Source organism: Lepisma saccharinum, chromosome 4 (genome assembly GCF_977018435.1).
Source record: "Lepisma saccharinum chromosome 4, izLepSacc3.1, whole genome shotgun sequence".
NCBI lineage: Eukaryota > Metazoa > Arthropoda > Insecta > Zygentoma > Lepismatidae > Lepisma > Lepisma saccharinum.
Window position 1 is genome coordinate 115,426,194 of NC_139232.1, and position 27,106 is coordinate 115,453,299.

At 38.3% G+C, this 27,106-nt stretch overlaps 1 protein-coding gene across 3 annotated transcripts in view; it reads right to left on the reverse strand.

Annotated features, from left to right (window-relative positions):
* LOC145986818 (uncharacterized) overlaps positions 1–27,106 on the reverse strand; it is an 89,183-nt gene that overhangs the window by 5,824 nt on the left and 56,253 nt on the right. For all 3 annotated transcript variants that reach the window (XM_083121270.1, XM_083121271.1, XM_083121269.1), the window contains 7 exons: positions 15,563–15,904; positions 12,933–13,157; positions 11,080–11,351; positions 8,738–8,915; positions 3,175–3,420; positions 2,320–2,443; positions 1,585–1,686 (listed from right to left, as the gene is read on the reverse strand). In XM_083121270.1, the coding sequence (XP_082977396.1) occupies positions 1,585–1,686; positions 2,320–2,443; positions 3,175–3,420; positions 8,738–8,915; positions 11,080–11,351; positions 12,933–13,157; positions 15,563–15,904 (1,489 nt within the window). The remainder of the gene's footprint in view (positions 1–1,584; positions 1,687–2,319; positions 2,444–3,174; positions 3,421–8,737; positions 8,916–11,079; positions 11,352–12,932; positions 13,158–15,562; positions 15,905–27,106) is intronic.

Here is a 27,106-nt window from a genome sequence, read left to right on the forward strand (position 1 = left end):
TTTTGTTTGATGTTTCATCTATTTCATCACCAATGTAATTGTGCAAGTTATACTTAACAGGTAGCTAGGCACCATTAAAGAAGTAAATAAAAAAAAGTCACGATAGCTGGAATTACATTTACCAAAATATACAGAGTCTTCTGTTCAAATCTCCCTAATTTCAATTAATTACTGTGAACGAAGTACGATGAATTGTGAAATAACTGTAACACCAAATGAAAGGCCAGATCTTCAAGTTTTGTTTTCATGTCTTGAAGTTGTCAGTCTGCTCACTACGCAGCGACACGGCCGCATAAATAAAAATGGCGACTGTTCAACAACGTGTGCAGGCAGTGGTGTGGTATGCTGAGAAAAAATATGTGATTGCAACGCAACGAAATTTAAGATGAGTGTACGGAGGAGTTGCACCTGATGCTAAATCAATTAGGCTGTGGTTTAGTAAGTTTCTAACAACCGGCAGTGTTTTAAAACAATCTGATGGAGCTCGCCGTCGTGTGTCTGAGGAAAAGGTGGAAGAAATTCAAACGGAATTTCAGAGAAGCCTGAGTAAATCCATCCGCCAGGCATCTAGGCAATTCAATGTGCCTCCAACAACAATACATCGAATTCTGCACAAGGGGCTTTGGTTGTATCCGTATAAAGTGCAGATTGTGCAACAATTGAAGCCAGATGATAAGCCACATCACAATGAATTTGGTATGGAAATGCTGCAGCATATTGACATGAATCCTCACTTCCTTAACGTCCTGTTTTCAGACGAAGCAACATTTCACGCGTCGGGAATTGTCAACCGGCATAACGTACGGATTTGGGGATCTGAAAACCCACATGTGTACAGAGAACATGTACGCGATACCCCAAAATTGAATGTTTGGTGTGGTCTAATGAAGGACAGGATCATCGGTCCGCTTGTTTTCAATGGAGATACAGTAACATGCCCTGTGTACTTCAATATGTTGGAGCAGTTTGTGTACCTCCAGGTAGTTGCTCTACAACCGGACATCATCTTCCAACAAGATGGGGCTCCCCCACACTGGAGTCTGGATGTTCGGAGGTCCCTCGATTTGACATTTCCTAATCGCTGGATTGGACGCGATGGACCGATACGGTGGCCGCCACGTTCACCTGACCTCACTCCACTGGACTTCTTCCTCTGGGGTTACGTCAAGGATTGTGTTTTTGCGGCTCCAGTGAATAACATCCCAGTTACGACCCGCATACGTGATATGATTGCAACACTAACAGGGGACATGTTGTAGAGAACATGGCAAGAAGTTGTGAATACAGACTGGATATTGTTCGTGCTACTAATGAGGCACATGTGGAGGTGTATTACTGTGTGGAAAATAAAATTTATGAGTTTTTCTTCAATTCTCTGAAATTTCATTGCTCTAGCATTCATACTTTCTTTTCTACGATTAATTGAAATTAGGGAGATTTGAACGGACCACCCAGTATTTCAATTCTTCTGCGACTATACATACCATACACTCTAATGCGTGAAGTGCTGATTTCTAATACTAATAGATTAAGTGTGAATTTTCCCCCTCTAACACAACCTCTCCCCATTTCAATACCACTTACCAAAGGTCTTGACTTTCTTATTTATGACTTTGTAATTCTTCAGGAACTGAATGGTGTTCTTCTCCATCTCGCAATGCTCCATGGACCTCTGTTCAAAGATCCCTGGCAAAATAACAGGACAAACATTCATGTTATTGACTAGAGATAACAATGTTTATTTTTACAGGGGTTATTTCTCACATGCTCTAAAAGTGCATTCCTGAAGGTGACAATGCAAATATTGCATTAACCTTAGAATGCACAGATATTTTACTCTACTGTTGCATAGATTATCTCCTACATAATAAATTTTCAAAACCTTTCGCAGTCAGAATTCTTGCCTCCTTTTAATGTTTATTTAACGCAAAATATTTACTAAAGCTTGGGAAGGGTTTGGAACCACGAAACCCTCCCCTTAAATAGAGAATGTGTCAAATGATGATGTAACACAAATGGAATATTTTCATATTTGGTGTATTAGTCGCTTTAAAGTCACCAATATATGGCAGATAAAATATATTTTTATGCATATTAAGTAACTGTAATTCACAATTATTAAAGTAACTAGTAATAATAACAGTAGAATTTGCTAAATGTTCACTGTTCTACTATGTGATACAAGTGTAACAGTTTTTAACATGTGACAAGTGTCTTAAGAAACAAAAAATAAGTCTTTCCAAATGTTGGCAACCATCCGTCAAAGTAAAGCATTGCTTATCCTTTTGTATACTTATCGAAGTTTATTTACAGACCTACCTCTGATTTCTACACCCCTTTCAAGCCTGGAGTCAATAAATGCTGAAAACATGGCTGTTTCTGTGAACCATTCCAGGAACATCTGCAGGCTTTTGGACTCTACAGCTTTGATGAAAGATTCTCTCTGGAAGCAAAGAATATGTTGCTCACATAAGAAGCTCAAGACATATTATTTGCACACAAACCCATGACAAAAATTAGCATGCTTTGGTAGAAAGAAAACATGTGAGCACATTACTATTCACACAAGAACATGCAACTTCTGAAATATGGTCAATTTTATTTTATATTATGCAATGAAAACTTTTAGTAATATCCTGTGATGTGAATCAAAGCAGATCCTGACAATATTTACAATACTTTTCAAGTATCTATTTTACTGGATTATCAGATAAAATAAATGTTCTTTAGAGTAAAAGGTAATGCATAAAAATGTATTGTTTCTTTATTGATTTATTAAATACCCAAGCAGACAAACGATACACATTGAAAATTCTTGCAAGCGACTCCACATCTGTCTTTTAACCATGTTTGATTTTACTTGATACAAGAACTTTCTGCACCTTAGTACGTTTTTCTGCATACTGAATGTTCATACAGAGCATGATTTTACTGTAGAATGTTTAAAAAATTTTGACATGGACAAAGTTAATGACAGCGTAAGTTTCATGACTATCACTTTTTGTACAAAAGTTACGTTATGTTGAAAATCTCTGTTCTGTGACTTTTCACACACACTGAATTAAAATTAAATATTCCATTCTACTCCAGTTGCACCCTAGAAAATCTCGTCAATACAGCATTTCATCAATACACCATTTTCATCAAGTCTACTTAAGCAGTATCAACAATTACCTCAAAGACTTTCTTCCCATCCTGCTGCGTAACTACGTGATTTTCATAGTGGCCACACACCTCAACAAACATTCGCACAAAAGCTTCGCTGACGAGAACGTTTCTAGAGGCATCCTGAGGCTGTGTGGTGTTTGTCACCAACTGCAGGGCCATCTTCAGAGCTCTCGTCAGACGAGGTGGCAGGATGGTTGCTTCATCTCCCATGCTGTGGAGGACTTTGCATTCATCAAGATCTATGAGTATTCCCTGTAACGACAAAGAGAGCTCGATAAGGCAAGTATATTTACATGTTCACAGCATTATGATCAGTTCAGGTAAGTCATACTGGATTTAACATATTCAAATTATACAGGGGCATTACAAAAAAATAACAGGATTATGTAAAGGCATACTTTCAACAATAAGTAAAAACTAAACATAATAATATTTAAGTTTATTTTGCATAATGCTGCAATTGAAATAAACTTTTAATAATCCCGTAACAGCATGTTGGAAAATTCACTACCAGTCATGGGAGAATAAATTTAAGGAATCAAGATACTAAAACAACATGGAGGTGGCATAGTCTAATTTATATTCAATATAAGATATTGGCTGCATTATATTAAAAAGAAAGTATTATAACACAATACAAACTTCATTCCTAAACAGTCAGAAGTGAATACATATTGTAAATTTTAAAACAAATCATCGTATCTTTAGCAACAATCACAACATTTAACATCCTATCATTTCAACAAGTACAAATCATAATAGAAGTCATCATCTAACTGCAATGTCCTTAAATGTATTGTACTTTAAGGTGAAAACTGTAAGCGATTTGTTTAACCTGAAATATGGCATTTATTAGCAGATTCTTAGACCATCTCCTTTTCAATGTTCCATCCTAAAATTTTCACTGCTCCATACATGATCTTCTATAGAATTAGAAACAGAAGAATACCAAATATTTGATACTGTTCCACATGTATCACATATTTACTGTAACTAGTTAGTTGAGATGTAGGAGAGATTGTGCAGCTTCAAAGTTTTTCAGTTGAAGCAAGTCAACCATTTATTTCTGCAGTACAAACACACATATATTTGTTTGGATGAATGCAAGCGACCATATACACAAAATAGAGATAGTAAAAAATTGTGGATGTGGTCTCTTACACTAATAAAGAAACAAAATTTATTTCCAAAACTAAATTGTGTAAAAGATTTTTGGATCTGGGGAATAAAGAAACAAGTGAATGGAAAATGTTTCATAATATTCTATTCATTGATAGTGTTAGAATAATTAGATCAAGAAAATTTTGGTGGATAGGTCACATAGCATGGGAGGAGAAAGAAATGTTTACAGGATTCTTGTATTGAAGGAAATTGGTAGCAAAGGTCAACAGTGGATTGATTTTGTCCACTGTGACTGTCATTCTTTATAACATTCACAATTTTGTCACGATAAAATCTTTGATAAGAAGGAGAATTCAATATCACTGTTAGTTTTAAATACAGAAATCAACTTACGAGTTCATGTTTTATACTATATATCACATAATACATAATTGAGTTGGTGTTTTAAGTCCACTTCATGCACATTAAGGCTAATTGGGACTGGACCTACAGTTTAAAGTGGGATCTGAACCACTATGTACCTCCACCGGGGTATCGAACCCAGGACCCCTTGATTACAAGGTGCCAACGCTACCACTGCGCCATCGGGGATGCTGCATAATACATAATTAAAACAGTAACAGTGAATTCTCCTTTCTCTTATCAAAGATTTTTATCGTGACAAAATTGGGACTGTTATAAAGAATGACAGTCACAATAACCTCCCCTTCTGGGGTGAAGAAAATATAGCCATCATACTTTGGTGGCTTCATCTCATAGATATAACATCTTAATTATACACAACGAACAGTTACATAACTTTCAAATATTCAACATTCAAAACAACATTTAATACTATAACAAATCTTTCAAAGAATGACAATCAATTCTAAACTACGTTTTTACCCTTGCACATTCTTGATCAGCGTTGCACAACAGTTTGATATTTTGCAAATTATGTCTACATTTTATCTTTGGTCCATCTAAAGACACCAAGTTCACAAAATTTCATATATTCATTTAAGCAAAACAATATTTGCAACTAACCCAAATACTTAATGACACATATTGATATTTGAGCAATAAGTTAAATAAATCTTCAACAACTCCAGCTTCACAATATTCATTGCCATAAACTAAACAGAATCATCCACATGAGAAGATTCAAATGTCAAAGTTTTACAAGATCCAGTTACGGAATTTAACGAGCAAGTATTATTTGTGGAACTCCGAACAAAAGGAGCCGATACTTCCTTGCCACTTGAATAAATTAGTTGAACAGTAGACATATAATTAATTATAGCCTTGAACTGCAACAAAAATGGTGCTCCCAAGATCAAATTGACATGTAATTGTTGAACTACAGTCCCTACCAAAAGTTTAAGACCACCTTGTCATGTGTTTTTCAGACAAACAGAAAAAGTAAATATGAGAGTGCTTTTCATGAAATAAACACTTTAATACAAAACTGGAATTATTATGTAATGTTATTGAAAGGTACATCAAGATCAACAAAGTGTAAGGGCAAATTAATGCACTTATAACTAATAGATGCAACTAAAGGTACAATTTGTATCATTAAATCTGAACTTTGAAACAAACATTTCTCCTGAAATTAGATGAATGAAGTATGAAATTTTAATAGTCCTTAGGTCCACCTTTAAGTTTCAAGCACATTTGCACACGTTTTCTCATGCTGTGGACCAATTTCTGGCATTCTTGGGGCGTAATCTCATTCCATACTTCGGAGATCTGTTCACGAACTTCCTAGACATTCCTTCGCTGGCATCTGGCTACATGAAGACCAATGGTATTCCATAGATTTTCTATAGGATTCAGGTCCGGACCTCGTGTTGGCCAAGGCAACAATGTGATTTGCCTCGCTTGAATCCAAACCATTGTTGCTGCTGACGTGTGGCAAGTCTTGCGATAATCCGGTCCTCCAGTACAGACGTTACCCTGGGGCTATTTATTTTATTTTGCGAATTTTAGAAGTAAAAATATAAAATGAGAAATTTTCTTTGGGATTTTTTTTTATTTGCACCAAAACCTTCGTTCATGTTCCACAATACTGGAAAAAATTCAGTACTGTCATAACAACGTCGGTTATGTGCATATACATTCAGCTGGATTTTTCAGTTAAGAAATTTGATTTTCCACTTTCGTATCTCAAGAAGTACAAGCTGTATACCAATATCTTTTCGGCAATATATGTCTCCCACACTATATTACTTCCATACAATTTCACTCCATATTTGTACAAAAACTTTCGGTCAGGATAAATTTATATGAAAAAAGTTGGTGGTCTTAAACATTTGGTAGGGACTGTACATATAAACCCACGTGGAAAAATTCATCTCCTAACTGCATAATGACATATTTAAAACCTACAATTTTTATGCACTGCTCACCAGCGAAACAAGCCAACTGAATTCCTTCTATTGGTTCCAGCTTTATACTTGGCAATAAAGAACATAAAGTGTAAATCACCAACCCTGAGACCTACTGTTAACAAACAGTCTCACCGATTTGATGTATCACTCCACGTCAGCTTATTCATGACCGCCGACTACTGCAATCATCTGCTGTTACCTGCTTAGAACTCGCCATGTTGAAAGTGGCACTACTTCCTTGCTGTTCACATGATTGTTTTTAGAAAATAACCAATGTTATAAAATATCATTATGTACACAAATCTCTAAGCTCATTGAAAGTTACAATGCATATTACTACAAAATGTTCACACTTATCTTGCCTTGCCATGTCACCAAGTTATTTTACGAAGTGCACTATATTTGGTGGAACAAAAATTGTTATTAGGATGCTTGTCAAAGTTTCCAACAGCAAAAAATTTACAAACTTTTTTGTCTTGTTTGGCTATCATCATCAATATATTTATTGGACTTACAGCATTGCATATGGCTGTCTATGCCCATTATACATTTTATTTACATAAAATCTACAAACAAATTTCAAATACACTTCTATCTATATCAAACCTTAGAAATATACTACAATACCATGTTATATCATTTTGTCTAAAAAAAAATGCAAGTAAAATATATTCAATTTGCATGGAAGAAAGAAGCCAAATTTATGGGAAATGATTACTGGTACAAAGAGTTAACCATAAAGGTGAAGCAATAAGTACAAAAGAAAGAGCATTGGGTTTAAAGCGAGACGTCATTTGCGGCAGTGTATCCCATACTACAAATTGGCTGTTGTTTTACCTCACGTAATGAATCCTGTAACAAAGCTGGATTTTCGAGTGGATTATTTTACTTCTATGAGTTTGCAATGCTTTGTGCATGCAGTCGTTTTGTTTACAGAAGGTCTCAAGAGTTGGTGATTTGTGATCCAAACTTTATAATCCAACAAATTACATGACTACCAGTGTCAATTAAACATTTAAGAAATAAGTCACAAATTCTTCCATGTATTTCTGGAGCTTCAAGGAAAGGTGCAGGAGTTCCTTTATCTGTAACAGTCCACTCAGGCTCTGAATCAAACCACTCCAGTAAAAATGCAACAGGCAAAAATTCATCTTTACCAACGTCTAAATATTTAACTCTATTAAAGTCACCGAGACAAGACTTAGCATGCAAGAGGTAAGCATCACAATTACAAGTAAGCTCCATATGGTTCTTCTTTGGCAGGGCAAATTGGAGCGCATTTCCCCACCTTGTTTAATGTTCTTGCATGGTTCCCACTAGTAAATTAGTTACTGTAGAACATTGTTGACTTAAACTCATCAATTTAAATCCAATGAATGGGAAAACGTTTTGAAGTCAATTGGTGTAAAGCATATTCTCACTTCACCAAGCACCAGAAATACAGGGAAGAATTTGTGACTTGTTTCTTAAATGTTTAATTGACACTGGTAGTCAATGTAATTTGTTGGACCAAAGATAAAATGTAGACATAATTTGCAAAATACCAAACTGTTGCACAACACTAATCAAGAATGTGCAAGGGTAAAAACTTAGTTTAGAATTGATTGTCATTTTTTGAAAGATTTGTTAAAAGGTAAAAAAAAAGGTAAAGTGTTCCCCTGTGCATAGCACCACGCCATGAAGGCATATAGGGGGTGTGGGGGTAATGCCGGCCGGGGATCGAACCCGGGACCTTTAGCATGGTAGTCAGACACGTTGCCGACTGAGCCACCGCGGCCACTTTTGAAAGATTTGTTATAGTATTAAATGTTGTTTTGAATGTTGAATATTTGTGAAGGTCTTCAGTGGATTGACTTTGTCCATGATAGGGAAGGATGAAAGACTTATGTTGCATTATACTTCTAGATTAAGGACTGTTCATCTGGGTATCTGGATTTCAAATCATCCAGCATTCATTTTAAAAACAGTAGATACCAAAATAGTTTTCACAATCCAGATGATAAATAAAGAACTATTCAAAATCAAAATAAAATTCTAACCGGCTGAAACCATCCTGAGAAAAAGAAGGTACTCACATCATCAGGGTGAACAGCAGGCACTTTTCCATCCTTTGACTTGAGAATGCCCATTATATACGGCGTGGGGGCATTGCAAATATCGAGCATAGTAACAGGTAGCACTGGGATGAAGGTATGCTGCCATGAAAATGGATACAAAATGGACTGTAGAGCTTCAATACAAGATGAAAGTTTCCTGAAAAATAGAGAAGCAAACTTTCTATGATATTCACCATAAACTGATACAATTATTCTCATTACATGCAATTATTGTCAATGTTGGAAGGTTTCAGATTAAATCAACACGTATGAAAAAAAAATCTCACACACAAACACCCTCCTCCTGCCCCCACCCTAAAAAAAAATAAAACTGTGGAGTCAAGAGTATAATACAGATACTTGTTTGAAACACTCAATGACAACTGTTTGAAGTACAGTGGGATCCATGAGTATTACCATGTAAATTGTCCATCACCATGTTCGTGCACTTTATTTGACCAATAAGAGCTTCAAGAATTAAAAGAAAACTCAAAACAAGCTGTTGACAACTTCTGCACCAGCATACATAAAAATCCATCACTTAAAAACACATAGGATGTACGAGAAAAATTAATGACAATTTGCATGGTAATACTCATGGATCTTGCTGTACATGACATAGTAGACAAAAAAAGGCAAGAAAATAAGTTGCTTAATAACAGTATAAGATTTCAAGTCCAACAATTTTTGTCACTACTTAGTGTCATCAAGATATGGAATAAAATTTTCAACAAGCTGTTAATCAATGTGTGCAGTTGGGGTGTATTTTAAATAAGCATTAGCAAAAATTTGGTTTGTTCTTAATGTGTAGTAAAGCCACAAATATCTAAGGTTCATGTCCGACTCAAAATGAAGTATTTTTGGTTATATTTTATGTAGTTCTGAAAAAGAAAACCTGGTTTTATTGAAATGCTGTGAAGAAGATGAACTTGTGTTCTGACTCTGTGTTGACAGAAAAATATTTGTGGCTACAAATATTTTGAATTGTCCAGAATTTTCAGGACATTTTATTAAGAGTACAAAATACACTTCTTTAGATAATGATGATGAGGTTTTATCACAATATTGATCAGGTTAAGTTCTAGAGAAGATTTCATGTTTTCGGTGTGTCTGAAGTTAGCCCTCGAAAGATTGGGAATGTTGCATATTTAACGTTACGATATTTACTTGAGGCAACAAACATATTATTTGTTCACTTTGGGTATGACATATGGAAAGCTTGTCAGCTAACACCAAAGGAAAAGTTGTCCTTGTTTCCAGAGTGCAAGTGCAAACTTGTCAACTTCTACAGGAAGCACCTACAAACCAGATAAAATGTTATTTATGATTTGGCATACACAGGAGATATACTAGGCAGTAAGGTAATTTACAGCTCTAAACTGAGAAAAACTAAGTACCGCAGACGAAAAGAGTGGGCTGTGGTTTCAAAAGCCAGAAAACAACAGCAATGGGAATCAATGTTGACCACATGTGACCCAATTTAAAAAATCCTTGGCAGGTCCCGGCCATCAGAAGGTTGTTTCAGCACAGATTTTAGTTGAATACCCTTTATCATTTGTAGTCAGGAAAGGTATCAGATTTGAAATGATTTGAATGCTGTCTACTCCTAATTATTAATTACTAGAGGCATGCAAATTTCGATTTTGAAAAAAAAAAACTAAATATGAAATAACATGCTGTAATGTTCATTTTTCATGTTTCTGAAAGGTGTGAGGCACATTTTTCTACCCTGTTTTGTCATAAAATAATGCGAAATGAACTGCAAAATGTGAAATATACTCTTAAACACGACACGACACTTTCTGAAGTCTGAAGTATCCTGTGAGTTATGCAATTCACAGAAAATTGATTAATTCTGCAGTAAATATTTCACAAGCAAAAATAGACTGCTTCACACAGGAATAGACTAAATACTCTGGTAACTACGTAAATGTGCTATTAGCAGGGGTAAGTTTATTTTGTGTAATAAGTGCAGTTTTTAAATCAAATTTAGGATTATATTCAAAATTTTAAAACCAAAATGTCATATTATATAGCACTTTTGATGTGATTATTCACCGCTATAACACCGAAATTTTATTTTATTTACCGCTTTTGAACCTGAAATTTTGCTTTTTTATTTACCAAAAATATGTGCCTCTATTAATTACCATGTTACATAATACCTCCCAAATATTTTTTTTTCATTGTTGCTTTCATGCCACTGTTCAGATGGCCACGTGAGGTCATCAACATGTAACACCAATACATCTGCATTATGTTTGCAGAAAGTCTTCTCCCCCAATGTGACACCGGAACATTATTCTGCTGCAAGCACTTACCCAAGGTTCCTGCTTACAAGCAAAAGCTTCCTTTCCAGCAAGAGCGAGCTGAAGAGCTGGAGAAACACTGGAATCTGGAGACAGCAGAAGAGTTCCGTGAGGTCTCTCTCTTCCAGCCTTGTATCCACTGGCCTCCTTATGGCGAGCCCGTTGCCTGTACCTAGTTTCACTCCCTGACCTGGCCCTGGGAACTCCAGAGCGTACAGTTCCTTAATGAATGCTGCCTGGACAGCTTCGGGATTTCCGTGTTTTGATTCCAATTCAGCCAAAACCTACACGAGCAACGGAATAAATTTAATTGTGAGAACCAGATGGACGTAACTCCAAATTATCAAATTTACAGGAGAGAGGAAATAATGTATTAGAAATAAGTCTGTCTTGAAAAAAAATCAGTAAATTGGAGGTACAACTATACTTTATTGCTATGGACATACATCGATCTGACACTAAATAGGAGCCCTTTAGACACATGACAATTTGAATCAACTCAAGTAAGCATTACTTGCATCTAAGTGTGATTCTCTATTTGAACTGAATGTAAACAATACGAAATATTCACCACATTCTTTGTGGCATTATTTCCCTACATAGCTATAATTATGAACTTTTCCTAGATGTCAAAATGTTAGTGTTAGTAATTTATTACATCAATTAATTTTATCTAACATTTATCTAATTCTATTATATTTTAAGGAATGGAGTAAATACAAACTATGTTCTACATCACGCCCAGAGTTATATATGTGTGGAGGCCCTGGGCTAACACCAGTGTGAGGTCCATCTATATATAATTTTCTTTATAGCTTTGAGGCTAAGTTGTGTCATGTTGTCAGTTATTATTTATCACATTTCAAATATCTCATTCTCTTAATTTTGTATCACTTTCAAAGGCAAGTCTTCCTCACTTGGGGCCCCTCGGATCTATAGCCCCTCCCTCTAATTCTGAGCCTGCTTACACAAAGAAACTAAATTTCTCCAAGACAGTTTTATGATACTTTTCTACCTCTTTAAGCAGACTGTGGTGATGAGGACGAATGATGATTTAGATGAAAGACTACATGCAGGTGCCTCCAGATTGGGGCTTGAATTGAGAACAAGTGGAGGCAACTGTGACTGATCACTCAATCTCGTTAAGCACACCGTGAATGTCAATCATCACTGGTGAATTAAATGTTTCATTTATATTAAATGTACACCAAATTTAAGATCTGTAGATGTGCAGAACTTAAAATTTTCAATAAGTCACTGCTTTGAAACTTGAACTAGACAAATAACAATTAAGAAGAAATATTGGGAAACTTGAGGGGAGGACTTACAGATTATCATGTAAAGTACTTCTTTTAGCACATGAGAGGTTTTTCAAAGTGAAATTGAAGATCCAATGTATGCAATTTAGCTTTCCTGACGATGAATGATAAAAAGATTCTCTTGGCCTATCAACCAGGTGAGTTGTGGAAAGGATTCCAAGCTTTTCAGAGCTAACGTCACTCTCATCTTCAGGGCAGAAGTACAGTGCTGAGCCAACCATGAATCTGAACACACACAAACGAGGTTGACCCTCAACACTATACTTCTACCCTGAAGATGAGAGTGGCGTTAGCTTTCAAAAGCTTCGAATCCTTTCCACAACTCACCTGGTTGATAGCCAGAGAGAATCTTTTCATCTTTCTTCAGAATTTAGACATAACTCAATGTGGTGTTCTTTCGACCATGTACTAGCAGACTTATAATCAAGTGTTTTTAACAGTGTGTTCACTAAGATATGCCATGCAATTAAAATAACATGGTCAAGTGCAAAGTTAGATTACAGAAGAGTGCACACCACAACATAAAGCAAGAAGAAAACCACTGACCTTAAAATAAAACCCATTCGCTCTGAAAGGGCTTATTATGCAGTATGCGAGCGGCAAACACATGCTGGCTCCTTCCGGCAGCACTCGCCTGCAGTAGCCGAACCTTCTTGTGCCATCTTCACTGGTGATCACGAGGGAGTATGTCTGGCCGCAGGTACCTTCGGAGGGTGGCCACTCAGCTGCATCTGGGAAGCAGAAGTGCTCGATCCATGGTGGAACATCTGCCTGTGGGGCAAAAAGGAATTGAATAAGTGAATGCTTCTATGCAAATTGTTTTCCAAACTGTAAAATATATTTCTTGAACAAACCTTGGATTGAAACAATGAAATCAGGTTTTAAAAAAGCTGCAGTTGAGCTGCACCTATGTTAGAGATGCATTGAACTTAAAAAATGTTCATGTAAAAAGCACACAAAATGAAACTGTTTCCCCACTTGTACATTTCTAAATGATAAAAACAATGCATTTCTGTCACTATGAAACAAATTAAATGAGCAATGTGACCCATAAACAATAATAATAATAATAATTATTATTTTTAAAGTGGACTTTACCTGCCGATCTTGGTTTTACAGGGTGTAGCATTGCCAAACAGCATGGTTGTATGTTAGTTTTACTTCAGACAGCTTATTGTGCAACTGTACATTGTTGTAAAGAGAAACGTCTACCAGATCTTTCTGTTATGTACACTTTTATTTACACCCCTCCCCTTCTCCATATATACATTTTTCCATTTCAGATCCAGTAACAAATGCTCTAAGTTGCCTTTTGCCCCATTACCGAGGAATGCACTTTTCCCGACTTCGCTCCATAGTGTTAACTCGCTCTCACAGTTTATCACGCAGAGGCCCCCCCCCCCCCCCATCCATACAGCGCTCACTCTTTATGTATCCATCTGACTCTATGTAACTCTCTATGAACAAGTCGGAACTTGGTATTTATACCTCCAACAAAACTGACCCGGCCCCACAATTACAGGGGCAAAGGCCTATTGTTACCTTTCACACAGGAAAGCCATCGAGGGAAAACAACTGTTGGCTTCCCCGGCTTCAGGCAAAAAGCAATCTTGGCAAGAGCATTACAAACATTCACGGATGTCTAAAAGTGACATGATATATATTTCCATTGTACATTAAAAACCTCACAACATATATTTTCAAGTACCACTAGATAAGGCATGCTTGAGCATTATGTTGTCCTATATCCCTCAATGAAAACTTATCACAGTGACATTCTGAATTTTGAATAATAATGATAATATCAATAATAATAATAATAGATTCAGTAATGTAACCAGGGGTGCCATGCAGCCACATGGTTAGCACTGTAACAGTCCTGGGTTTGATTCCTTGTGGAAGCCCCTAAAGACAATTTGGAAGATACTGGAAAGCAACAGCAGAAGACTCTAGTCTTGGAAGTCAGATAACAGAGATGATGGGACTTGGAATGCTACCCAATGAAAAGTCACTTCGCAGGTCTTGGCCCTCAAGGGGTTGTCTGAAAAGTCACCCAACTCAGGTTTTCAACGTACATAACTTGGCGCAAAAACTTTTATACACCTTAGCAACTTTTTCCGCACACTGAACAATCATTTAGAGCATGGATGTCTTGTTTAATGTTTAAAAAATATTTGCATAGACAAAGTTAATTACCCAATGTAAGTTTTATATCTCATCGCTTTTTGTACAAAAGTTACGCATGTTCAAAGTTTCTGGTTGCGTGACTTTTAGGACACCTGCTATAAACAGAATTAATACACACAATTAAATCTATGTTCAGTTCTTTCCAGATTATTTACTGTCTGCATATTTGTAATAGAGAATTGAATAAAGCATCAAAAATTATTACAAATAAGTAAACACCTTGCAAAAGAAAGTTACATGAATATCTCCTGAATGCTCTCGGATAGATTAAAAATTTAGAATATCGGTGACTTGAGACATTCTTGAAAAAATCTGTTGCTGAGAGAGAAAAGGTCCAACGAAGATTTTGCTAGTGTAAACACACTAACTACATGCCAAAACTTTCATTCTGATTCACAATTACCACAACATATTAACACACTTCTTGCAGGTTTCATAATATTGTTGTGACGTTTCAGGAGAACACACACTCACTTCATCAGACACAAATTTTTGGTTTGATTAAAGGATCATAATTAAACCAACAGAAATGTCTGATGAAGGGAGCGTGTGTTCTACTGAAACAACAAAAAAACTGCATTTTTATGCTTGCACCAACCGTTGACTACAAGAGAAATAATTCTACAATGCAAGCAATGTGTAAAAGGTAAAGGTAAAGTGTTCCCCTGTGCTTAGCACCATGCCATGCCCCACACTTTCTTGATCCGGTCGTGAGTGGGGGTGATGTGATCAGCATCACGCCCCTGACCACCTTTACCACCCAGGGTTTCCCCCAGGTACCCATGTTATTCGACGCTGGGTGGGCACCGGGGCCGCTTCCGTTAGAAAAGTTCCCGGATTTGAACCGGCCAGGGATCGAACCCAGGACCTTTAGCATGGTAGTCAGACACGTTACCAGCTGAGCAAGCAATGCGTACATACAAGAAAAATTAAGCTGTGTTAAGTTTGCAAAAAATAACACAATATCTTGTTTCATCGAGGATACTTACATCTGGAGGAAATTTGTTTTTGATGTAAGGTACATAAACACGATGTTCCGTAAAACTTAGTCCGACCAACAGAACACATTCGAAGAGATGGGGGAAAGCCGCAGGTTTTCGGTGATACAGCCTGCTGCAAACCCTGCGGATGTAACCCTTCCTCTCTTCGACCACTTTCTGGGCCTGGCTGGAATCCTCTCCAGACTCTAACGTGTCACTGTCGCTGTCCCCAGGGCTGGGGCTGTCCTTCTGCATCGCCTGGAAAACACCTTCAGGGTTCTCATCTGCAGCATCGGGAGTTGCGACCAAAGGCTGGACGGTGCTGAATGCCTGGTTCATCAGCAGCTGGATCTACAAGAGAAACCATACAAGTCAGTGCATTGTAATAAAATGCAAATAATACTCCAGTATGTTGAATGCAGCATCATGAAAAATATAACACCAACAACTTGAAGAAGAGGTAATAAACCTCATTTAAGAAATTTATGGACACTTCTCTGACTGCACCATCATATGATCTAATAACATCCATCCCACCACCAGGGCAGTTGCCTCCCCCACCAGTTTTGGCACCTTGCTCCCCCCCCCCCCGTTTTGGGACCCAATCACCATCACTGCATCACACTAAGTATAATGTCAAATGAGTTTGTTAATGTTGTACACTGTCAAGTATATTTGAAACATTGAGATTGTAATTGTACTCTTGCAAACTCTTTATATAAATGTTGGAGGAATCTGATACAAAAAAAGGAGTAGGCAGCGTAGCTATTGTGCTCATGTGTTAAAGCCGCTTGATGCTATTTTAATGTTAAAATATTGAATACCCTTCTATACAGAAAAGAAAAGGAAGTATGAAAATACTAATACAACTAACCCTAAATGGCTTGACCTACCCAAAGAAACATCCAGTAATTGGAAGTTGTCAAAAATAATAAAATGCAATAATAAATTATATTATAGAAAGAACAATTACTCACTTTGAGCACATTGTGCTTTCAATAATGTATTAATGTTTTACATAAGAACATGTCAAAAGCATTGTGTGAAGTGTTCAAGTGTGAAAAGTTGTCTTATCTGAAAAGCACTTCAAGTTCCTGTAAATGAACATTGTGTTACTTTCTGAATGCAAGCAAACAGAGAATAAAGAATATTAATAAATCGTTAACATCCTAAATATAATGAAATGATGGGAAAGGGAGTGGAAATTCACAATGGGTATTTCGAACAAAATACAAACAGAAATGTTGAAATTATCAAACATGAATGACTGAATCTACTTGCTCAATTGTTTCTATTACCATAGACCAATATTAGTAAAATGAAAATGGAGCTATTAGCTCTAACTTACCCGCTCACTGTCAATTGCAGTTGAGTATTTTATCGAGTGTAGTCCTCATAACCATACATGGTAAAACCACCTCATGCACAGGAGAGTGAGAGATAAGGCGAAGACTGGGATAGCCATGCGACCTTCAACTCAACAGAAAACTTGCACCTGTCAACATGGCGACAGTGGGTGGATGATAACAATTCATGGTAGAAATGAAATGTGGTGACAGTAACACCCACATTCTTAGGAAATATATAGATTTCTCCCCCTACACAAAACATTGGTAATTTGCTGTTACTTTTTTTTATTGTTGAAAGTTATGAGAATTAAAGTCACAGTACAGTACAATCTCCTATAATACTAAATTTCTGTATTGCACAAACAGGTGCAAAGGCGGCAAATGCTTTGGGTATAATATTGTGCTTCAACATATTTTCTGTAAGATTATCCTTGGTAGGGTACCGAATCTAATGTCTAAATACAGCCGCTGCTATCAGGGGTGGCCATCCTCCCTCCTCCCAAGGCCGAGGACACATCCCCCACAAAGTCATTCATCAAAATCCTCCCAAAATAATTGTTCATCATCCCCCCCCCCCCCCGCTAAACACACACACGCACAAATATAGTTTGGATAAATAAGCATCAATTGTTTTTTGTTTGAATGTAGATAATTTGATTTCATTTTTTAAAAAATAAATTTTCGACAACAAAAACTGACAGTATTTTAGAATTGCCCTGTCAGTCCTAGCATAGGAACACATCCAAGCGAAACACATCGTGCCTGAAATCATTCAACACTAAAACTGAATTCCGCATGTCGGAAGTTCTGAGCCGACTCAGAACTACCATATAGAAAACACAGACATTGTTTACCACTGACCGAGATGCCAACAATAGGAAAGCGCATGATATTCGAAACCTTTCATTGCCGTTGAAATTAAAAGCCTAAGAAAGAAAAAGGACAGCTCACATTCATGTTTGCTAACATAAAACATACAAAACTGCTCAGGCTCACTGCCATTGTTAGTATACTTAACATAAACATAACTAAAAATCAATAACAAGTCAAACGAAACAATCCCCCCCCCCCCCGTTGGTGCTAAAGCTAAAGTCTAAAATTTTGTCCTCCTACCCAAACATTCCCATGACGCAGGTGCGTCATGCATCTCCCCCGTGGGCACCCCTGGCTGCTGTACTTCATGTCTACAACACCAATATTTTGGTAATTATGTTATTTAGTTCACTTGTAATTTTCTCATTTTATGTCGCTTTTATGTTTTTCCGACTAATCGTGATGATGTGGTTGATTAGGTTAAAGTGATGGAAGGGACACTCACAAAGAAACATGACATGACTCATGACACAACACAATGCACTCTGCCACGGGGCCAGTTATTGGCTAATTTCCGACAGCTGTTGGATCAGGAAGTAGGATTTTGCTTCCCTCTTCGGTTGCGGCGGGTAGGTTAGGTTCGACACTCGTTTATGAATTCGTCTTCCTTTGATGTGGAGATCAGGAATGCATATCAGTGATTCTGATAAGAATGGCTGGTTGTAGAGATTCGTGCTGACAACTTCACTTACGCTACGAGTAATGTGTGAATACGCCCCCAAAATAGATATGATTTATTACGAACATAGTTTGTTTTGAAAACATATCCGCACATAACTATATATTTCGCGCTCAAAACCTTCTTGATTACGTCTTGAAAACGTTAACTCTTTGTTGCCAAATATAAAATACTAAACAATTCGACCAGAGTACGAATTCACAATTTATTACTCGTCTTTGTCCAGGTTGGCTACGTAGCCTGGGATCTTACGTTCAAACTATTGTGCCTGAAATATGACGAACGCTTGTTTACCCACGCACTTCTTCCGGATTTGAAACTCTACGAAAAACATCCTACGACACTTCGAAACCTCACCCATACTAGTCTAGCTTCAAATACATACTTACAAGAATAAAACTGCCTCAAAATCCGTCAAGCTCAATGCGACAAGCGTAAACTTCTCATCGTGCACAAACTCTGCATCCACTCGCAAGGCATTCCCCTCAGGATGAGCTCAGACTTCCTGAGCATGTGGATTCGAGCGCAACGAAATTTCTCTTCACTCTTCCTTACACGAGAACAGCCACGGCCTTCATGTAATGCCTACGCAGCCATTACGGCTACCGTCCGCTTGAAACAAGACTACACGGCTATTTACCGCGCTTCACGTAACACTTTCGATTTCAATTCTCGGTTTCAAAACTATCACCTTTCCTTCACTGAAATAATAGCGTGGCGTACATAGGATTTTTGAGCTCCCCCATCAAGGGCCATCAGCAATGAAATGTGTAGTTATTCTATTCTGCTGTTAACCTTTACATACTTCGTTCAAGAAAACAAGAAAAAACGTTACAATTTAGGGGGTAATTTTAGTCATAAAGCTTATATTGTTTGGCCTCTCACATTGGAATTGTGAGCCACACCAACTTCCACAGCGTACAGTGCAGACTTAAGTACGGACGCAACTTTTGTTAACGTTTTCTTGGGTGCTGCTAAGTTTCAGAGCTACCCTCCAAAACGGCATTTTATCCTGAATGTATGCATCCACGTTACACAGGTTTTAAGTTGCCATTAGCTGGCTCTTCAGTAAGAATGAGCAAAATATGTGATTTATCTCTTAATGAAAAGCCGCATGTTATATTCGTTGTCACATTCTATACGCGCGTCTATTGACCGTCCACCTTTTACTATATTCTATAATATACGTAGGATTTAACATATCTTTATATGCGTATATAAATATCAGCCAACCATGTATAAGCCATCTTTTAATCCTGGTAATACCTACAAGATGATAACAGTCGTTCTTCACATAAAAACCTTGTAGAGCAAACTAATAAAAACTGACAGAACCACTCAACCCAAATACACTGATCGACAGGCATGATCGAAAGATACACTGCATCACCTAATGTAATTCTAAAACGCCTAAAACATATTTTACTTACGTGATATTTTCAAAAAAAAAAAAAAAAACACAAATTCTTGTTTAACAAAGTTTCGAAGGATACGAGTGTCTCGTTTCGTCTAAATTTTTAGAAGAAAACGGACGTCACGTGCTCCAGTTTACTTCTACCTATACCCAAAGCTGCAAAATAGAATTTCTACAGGTGAATCCGTCCGGGATATTAAACGAACACGATTAGTTGACATTATGTGAAACCTAGACTTTCTGAATAGTAATTATAATTTTAACAGTTTTATACGATTTCCACGTGTGTTAACTTACTTCAGGTATCCTTGGAAAGCATTAATTTGAAGAAAAATAGTTTATTTTATGCAAATTTGTGAAGGCTTCTAACCCGCATCAAACGAAAATTGCCGAACACACAAAAAGTTCCCGACGGGCCTCCCTCTATGCATTCCATCTTGCACAACCTCTTCCTTATTTTTGTGTCGGAAAAAGTGAGGGACGAAAAGCAATAATAATAATAAACGAATATTGTTAAGAGACAAAATATTCAATTTTTTTAAAACAGATATAGTTATCTTTCACAGAATTATTCATACCCTTGCTTCTTCTTGAATGGGCCACTTTTAAAATGTATTTTCACCCGAGACACAAAGCAACGGACGTGGGAAATACGAGTTCAAAAACTCCGTGTGATCGCATTTCAGACCCAACGGAATGAAATTAACTTGCTAATCTTGATTCTGCTCGAAAACAAAAGGCATGAACGTACGAAGATTAACACTGCAGGGGTGACATCTTTGAAACCTTCAATTTGGTCAAACCGTTTCTTATGCAACAATTAAATTTCAATTCGATACGTCTACGCCTGTATATTTCACCTAATTGTTGTGTGTACTACTGTCTATGGAAAGAGTTCCTGTTAGGGCACCAATTTTCGGCTCAAGGTACAGCTCACCGCTCACGAGAAGATCCCCAAACGAGGGAAGCGGGGGTGAAGGGAAGGACCGGTCCATTTGCAGATTTTAGGGGTAGCAGAAAGCCTTCCGCTGCGGTCTAGTATCCTTTTCGAAGTGCGCGGGGGTTGATTGCGTCAATCACGCAGAGCGTGTCCGCAGCAACAGTTTGCTGTTTTTCTTTCAGTGACCAGAACACTTTTGTATTGCTTATCCTGTGCATTATTTAGACTGCATTTCAAAGAATTTAAAAAAGAATATACGGCATTTGGTGAGCATATAGATCACACACCCCTGTAAAACAATTTCACAGAGTTTCCGTTTGATTTTTTTATTTGAATTTAAAATTTTGGGAGCGTCAGCACTTAGGCTATTTTGCTCCCGTCACATTATACGGGGTCCAGCCCCTTATCGTTACAAATCACAACTCTAACGTTGCAGAACTAAAATCATAAAATATTAAAATGTTCTGACTCTCGTTAAAAGCTGAGGCTGTAAAGGGGCACTCAGCACACATAAGGACAAAAGACCAGGACAATACAAACAAAATTATACTGGCCATGGGGCCAGTTGCCAGAGCCTCGTTAGTCTTCAGTCCAGGGTGCACTAACGTGGAAGTGAGGTTGACATTTGGGTGTACTATGTGGAAGGTCACCCCACACCGTTTCCGTATAACTAATAATAGGCCTCATTACAGACATATGTCTGAATATTCTAATATTTATTCATTATGCCCGTAATATTATACGGTTGTGAAACTCTGTCTCTTACTTTAAAATAATAACAAATTAACATTCTGCAAGACATTCTGTCTTGGAGTTGTTTCTTCCAAGTCTAAAGTCAGGAAACAGTTTTTGTAAGGTAAGTCCTTACTCAAATCACATTTGCGTTTCGGCATGGTTCAAGATCTCCGTGGTTCAGACAGCTGATTCACATAACTTCACTTCTTCACTGACTTTAACAATTAAGAGAACAGCAGTTAAGAACTATTGTTTATTTCTGAATTCTGATGCGAAACTCAAATCAAAGAAAGCCGCGGCGTATCGCATTTTCTTACCTATTGTTAGAAACTTGCTGATCACCATGAGCCGAGGTAGATATCAGAAATGCTTTGAAGTCAAAACCTTACTCGACGAACGGCTACAACAGAAGAGACGCAAAAGTTCAACAATTTTTCTTTGTTGGAAGAAACATTTCTTTTCTTTGCGCTTGCAACTGAGTGTGTCGTATTTCTTTACTTTGAAATTGAAAACGGAAATAATATTAACAATTATTATCAAATAACAGAAAATATAATATTTCCAGATTTTCCTGAAAATCTGCCCGGACAATTTTTAGGACTCGAAAAGAGAATTAGCCCAGGTAAAACAGGACGTCTGGTAACCCTAAACGACTTGTATCGCTGCACCAGTTACAGCGAGCCCACATATGTTTCTCACTCAGGGTGCACTCCCCTAACCCTAATAGTGGAATCGCCTGTCGCTACGTCACTGCACTTCCGTTGGGATCATCTCCTGAGCGGCGAGCTTGTACATGGTATTCTACTGTTCAAGGCTTGTTAAGTAATAAGACTGATTGAAAAATCTCCCGGGTAACCAGATAGCTACTGCTCTGGTCCTTGATGCAAGAGGTCCTTGGTCAGCGATTAGGGGTCCTCTAACTGCGTCACCATTTTTTTTGCCACTTTTGCTCCCGCACTGTTAAACATTATCTGCCAAGGGAAAGTAAACTGCCCTTGACTCTCCAGTTTCAGAACCCAATCGCCGCGACTGCGGAGCTTAGGTTAAAAGATGAAGCAGTAAGGGCTCTAATGTCCAAAGATTGATTGATTGAGTTGGTGTTTTAAGTACACTTTATGCACAGTAAGGCTAATCGGGACTGGACCTACGGTTTAAAGTGGGATCCGAATTACTATGTGCCTCCACCGAGAATCGAACCGGGGATCCAGTCTACGAAGACCAAGGAACAATAGCGATAACTCGATACGAGCACCCTACGTCACCCAAAGGTGTTGGCCCTCAAAGGCTGTTGCGCCATGGAGTTTAGTTTCACAAATCAACTGGTAGAAAAGGCTCTTAAGGCTCGACTTTTGCAGACGTCAGGTCGAATTTTTTTCAAATTTCCCTCTTCGTTCGAAAAGCTTCTTTGATATTCCAAAATATGAAAAATGGCGTACGCTTAGAATTCCCTCTAGAGCATTGAAGTGAATTTTCGCGTAGTTTGCTTTCACTGTTATCTAGATATTCACTTACGTAATCGTTCAACTTTTGAGAATATCTAGATAAAAGCAAAAGAAAACTACACGAAAATTCACATCAATGTTCTAGAAGAAATTCTAAGCACATGTAATTTTTCATATTTTGGAATATCAATCACAGCTGTTTTTTACGGCGCTTGGAAGTGCAAATCACGCATGACACGACGAAAACTAGTTTGAAACACCACTGGCTTTTAAATCATTATTGCTCTGCGCCAATGTAAGGATACACCCCAACTGAACCAGATGAACATTACCTTCTTGTCTGGACATTGTCTGGATGAAGGCAACGGTCCAAGAAACCCTCGGCGGAAGACCCAGAGTTCGTATCCCAAGCGCAGTAAAAACGCAGGTGTGTGCTATCACCGTAGCGAATCTTCAATGCATTTCATAGCTGCAGTTAACTCGCAAGCAAAAAAAAAAAAAAAATATCAGGGTCGTAAACGAGAGCGCATGGTCTCAAGGTCGAGGACAGTAAAAGCGGACATGCACCGCTAACCTTTGCAGGGAAACGGTGACAGCGCGGAGAGCTTTATCGCGAGCAACAGGCAAGAAAGAGTAAATGCCTCGCACGGACAGCGAGCAGGCGGTTCCGACACACGTACTGCAAGAGCTCCTTATCTAGACCGAAATTTTTAATGTCAAGGAATAAGGAAGAAAAACAATGGAAATTTTAACGGCGTTAAAACGGAACAACCAATATATAGCGATAAGCAAACAGAACAATCTGTTTTCTTTCATTGTGCAAAGATTAACACTTGAGGTATTCTGAAGTGTCTCATATTATTTGCTTCATATTGCTTGGATTCTGATCAGTGGCGCGCTTAGAGCGCGACTTGCTGGGCCATATGTATATATATATATATATATATATATATATATATATATATATATATATATATATGTATGTATGTATGTATGTATGTGTGTATGTGTGTATGTGTGTATGTGTATGTGTGTGTGTGTGTGTGTGTGTGTGTGTGTGTATACAGCCTTTTTTACGAAATCCATGGGTATGGTGGTATTTCGATGAGCTTGCCTTACTACCAACATGGTTACGCAGAGATCATATTTCATTGGCTCCATACATCTCAGTGGGGTATATGGGGTTCCCTTTGTGAAGTCACCTAAATGTCAACCTGTCTTCGATGTACTACACCCCGGACTGCATATTACAAACAAACACGGTTATGGGGTCTCGCAACCAGTATAATCCTTTGTGGGACTTATGTCGTCCATACATGTGCGTGATTGTTCCTTCGTCTGTTCATCTTATCACCACTCATCCTCAAAAGTGAAAGAAATTCGACGCTAAATAAACTAGATCAATCAAATGTGCTTCACTCTACATAGTTTTTTGGTTATTAGGATAACGAATGGGGGATTACGATTTAGTATTCCTTTCTTAGTTGACTCGAGATTAGGGGAAAAACACGTAGTCTTCCGCAGAGCGAATTCGAGTCGAAACATAGTTACAAGTAAAACTAGGCAAGAACGTAATAATTCAAAATTCAGTGTTCGCGGGGGAGGGGGGAGGAGGACATTCCTTGCTTGTTCATCTTTGGAAAATCCTGCGGACGCACATGAGTTAATCGCGACGATGAGGACGACGAACGAAAAATCTATGGAACATTTAAAAAAAAAATGTGCGCGGAAGGCATTATTCGAATCTAGGCTTCTGGTCTTCATAACACGTAACCTTAACCACTTGCACAAGCATTGTTGATAAGGCCAGCTATTTGTCATCGAGAGATCCCGAGATTCATTCAAAAAGGTCACATTTCGGTGAGGGAGGTCAAGTCGCTTTTTTCCCCACAGTTGAGACACTTTTGCATGTGATTTTTCGTAGGCGTAACCAGCGCGGGGATCCGAGAATGTACAGGTTTTGAAATGTCTACACTGACACATGCCTGAAGTAATTTAGACATGGGCATCCTCGAAAATAAACCCCCTACGTCATTTACAGTGACACAACAAAAGTGGTCTTGTTGTGGACATCTCGCTTGTTACACACACGCAGTGAATCACGTGAATGCAGGAACGAGGAAAGAACGGAGCGGAAGTCCGCCAACGGCAAAGTGACGTGTCAGGGCAAGAACTCACCTGATACCCAACCAGGCTCTCCACGGCTGCATCGGTGCTGAATTTCAACAGCCTCCTCTGCGGGTCCATGGTCCCTTCAAAGTCCTCTTCGACACGTACGGAAGCTCCGTGCGACCTCCCGCTTGTCAACACCTTAGATATGAGAGACAGCTCTTCCGACATAACGGCATCCTCGGGCACTGTTATCCCTCCTTTGTCCTCCTCGAGGTAGAAGGAGCTGCGAGACGCGACGTTCAACCGGCCGGCCTGCCGCATCGTAATTGCTGCGCGCGTACCTCACCGCTACTCGACGAACACTAGCGGAAGACATTTTTTCCGTGTTGCCGCGGCTAACGGGGATTTCGGACTTCCTTCGTTCCGTTAGAGGGGTCAATTCGAATATTACGCAGAGCACACGTGATTCTTTGTTTGTTCAAGTAATGACGCCGGTTCGAAATTTGGGAAAGTTCATTGGAATTTTCTCGTTTCCTTCACCTACGGTAAAGAGGTCTCAAGAATGAACATTTCTCAGTGCATACTATTTCAATTGCTTTTCCCCGGGTTCGATATCCGGTGGAGGCTAATAGTGATTCGGATCCTACTTAAAACTGTAGGCCCATTCCAAATCTGTGCAAAAATTGGACTTAAAACAAAAACTCGGAACTCAAAAGACTCAAGCTCAATTGCTTTTCATACTGAAGTATCCCAGGAGTGTGGAAGAGTCAAAACATTGCTGACAACGAACCCCAATATTAAGAAAACTAATCAATTACAGCCCATTATTAGTGTTTTACCATTTTAGAAGCAGTTTGGATTTCATTAAAAATATTATTATTACTATGAGGCGCCTGAATCTCCCCTAATATTCTGAACTCTGTTACTTACAGTCGTACCAAGAAGAGAAAGACGGCGGCCAACTCGCGAACTAAAGTGAACAGTCATTTGTTTTCTCCTCTCGCTTCCCGGGTGTCCAATTGTTTACATATTTCTAGCATTCCTACCTTGCTTCGTTGACAACGTTAAAGTTTATATCTCTGTTTTCGCAGTGTACTTTTCTCTTTCATGACGATGCAAACACTTGTCACTGAATATAAGTGGCGACAATGCGTTGAAAAACGCCGCACACTTTAGCAACGTAGGGGCAGGATTTCATGGCAAGCAGCTGATTGCATTGCCGTCGCTCGCTTAGGGTTGAAAATTCGACGACAGAATCTGAAGGTTTTTCTCTTCTTGGTAGAGCAGTAGAGTGACTGTCACTCTCACTCTCTTCCTTCCTCCCTTTCTCTCTCTCTCTCGGGTAGCTTACGCGTCCAACAGGTTTTCAAGATCGTCTGCAATCGAATCTCAATCCTCACAGACCACAAAAAGCGCCTGAACGTTATGCGACCCGTGGCGAGGAATCGGTGCGCGGGTTGCAGACTGTGCAGGATACTACCCGGGTCTTTCAGACATTTCACACGAGGCTACATGAAGCGCTTTCGAAGCACTGAGCACTAATGCGAAGTGTCTCCTAAGTGTAATTAGAGCTTAACACAAACTGTTATTTTCGAAATGAAAAAGCACTTAACTGAATTAGTGTCACGCAATCCAATTCTCCATCATATTCAGGAACACCCCGTATACAATCCATTTTAGCAGTTAGGCCTCGCATTACAAATAAATCTAACCTTATATGGAAGCAAACATCGCGCTCAACAACAGAATATACATAGGTACGTACATATCCCAAATGGAAAGCTTGGACAACTTATTGAGATGTAATCTACGATCATCTGCAAACAGTTCATCTTATCGACCATCGCACCTTCAGTTCTACGTAAACACCTGAAAGTTACAGGCATAACTATGAAGCTAAATTAATGTCACAAAACATAACGTGAGATAATTATTTACTTATAAAGACAAGCGTTCCAAATACACATATGTACGTACTGTTATAAAACAACGCTCCATCTATCTTGCGT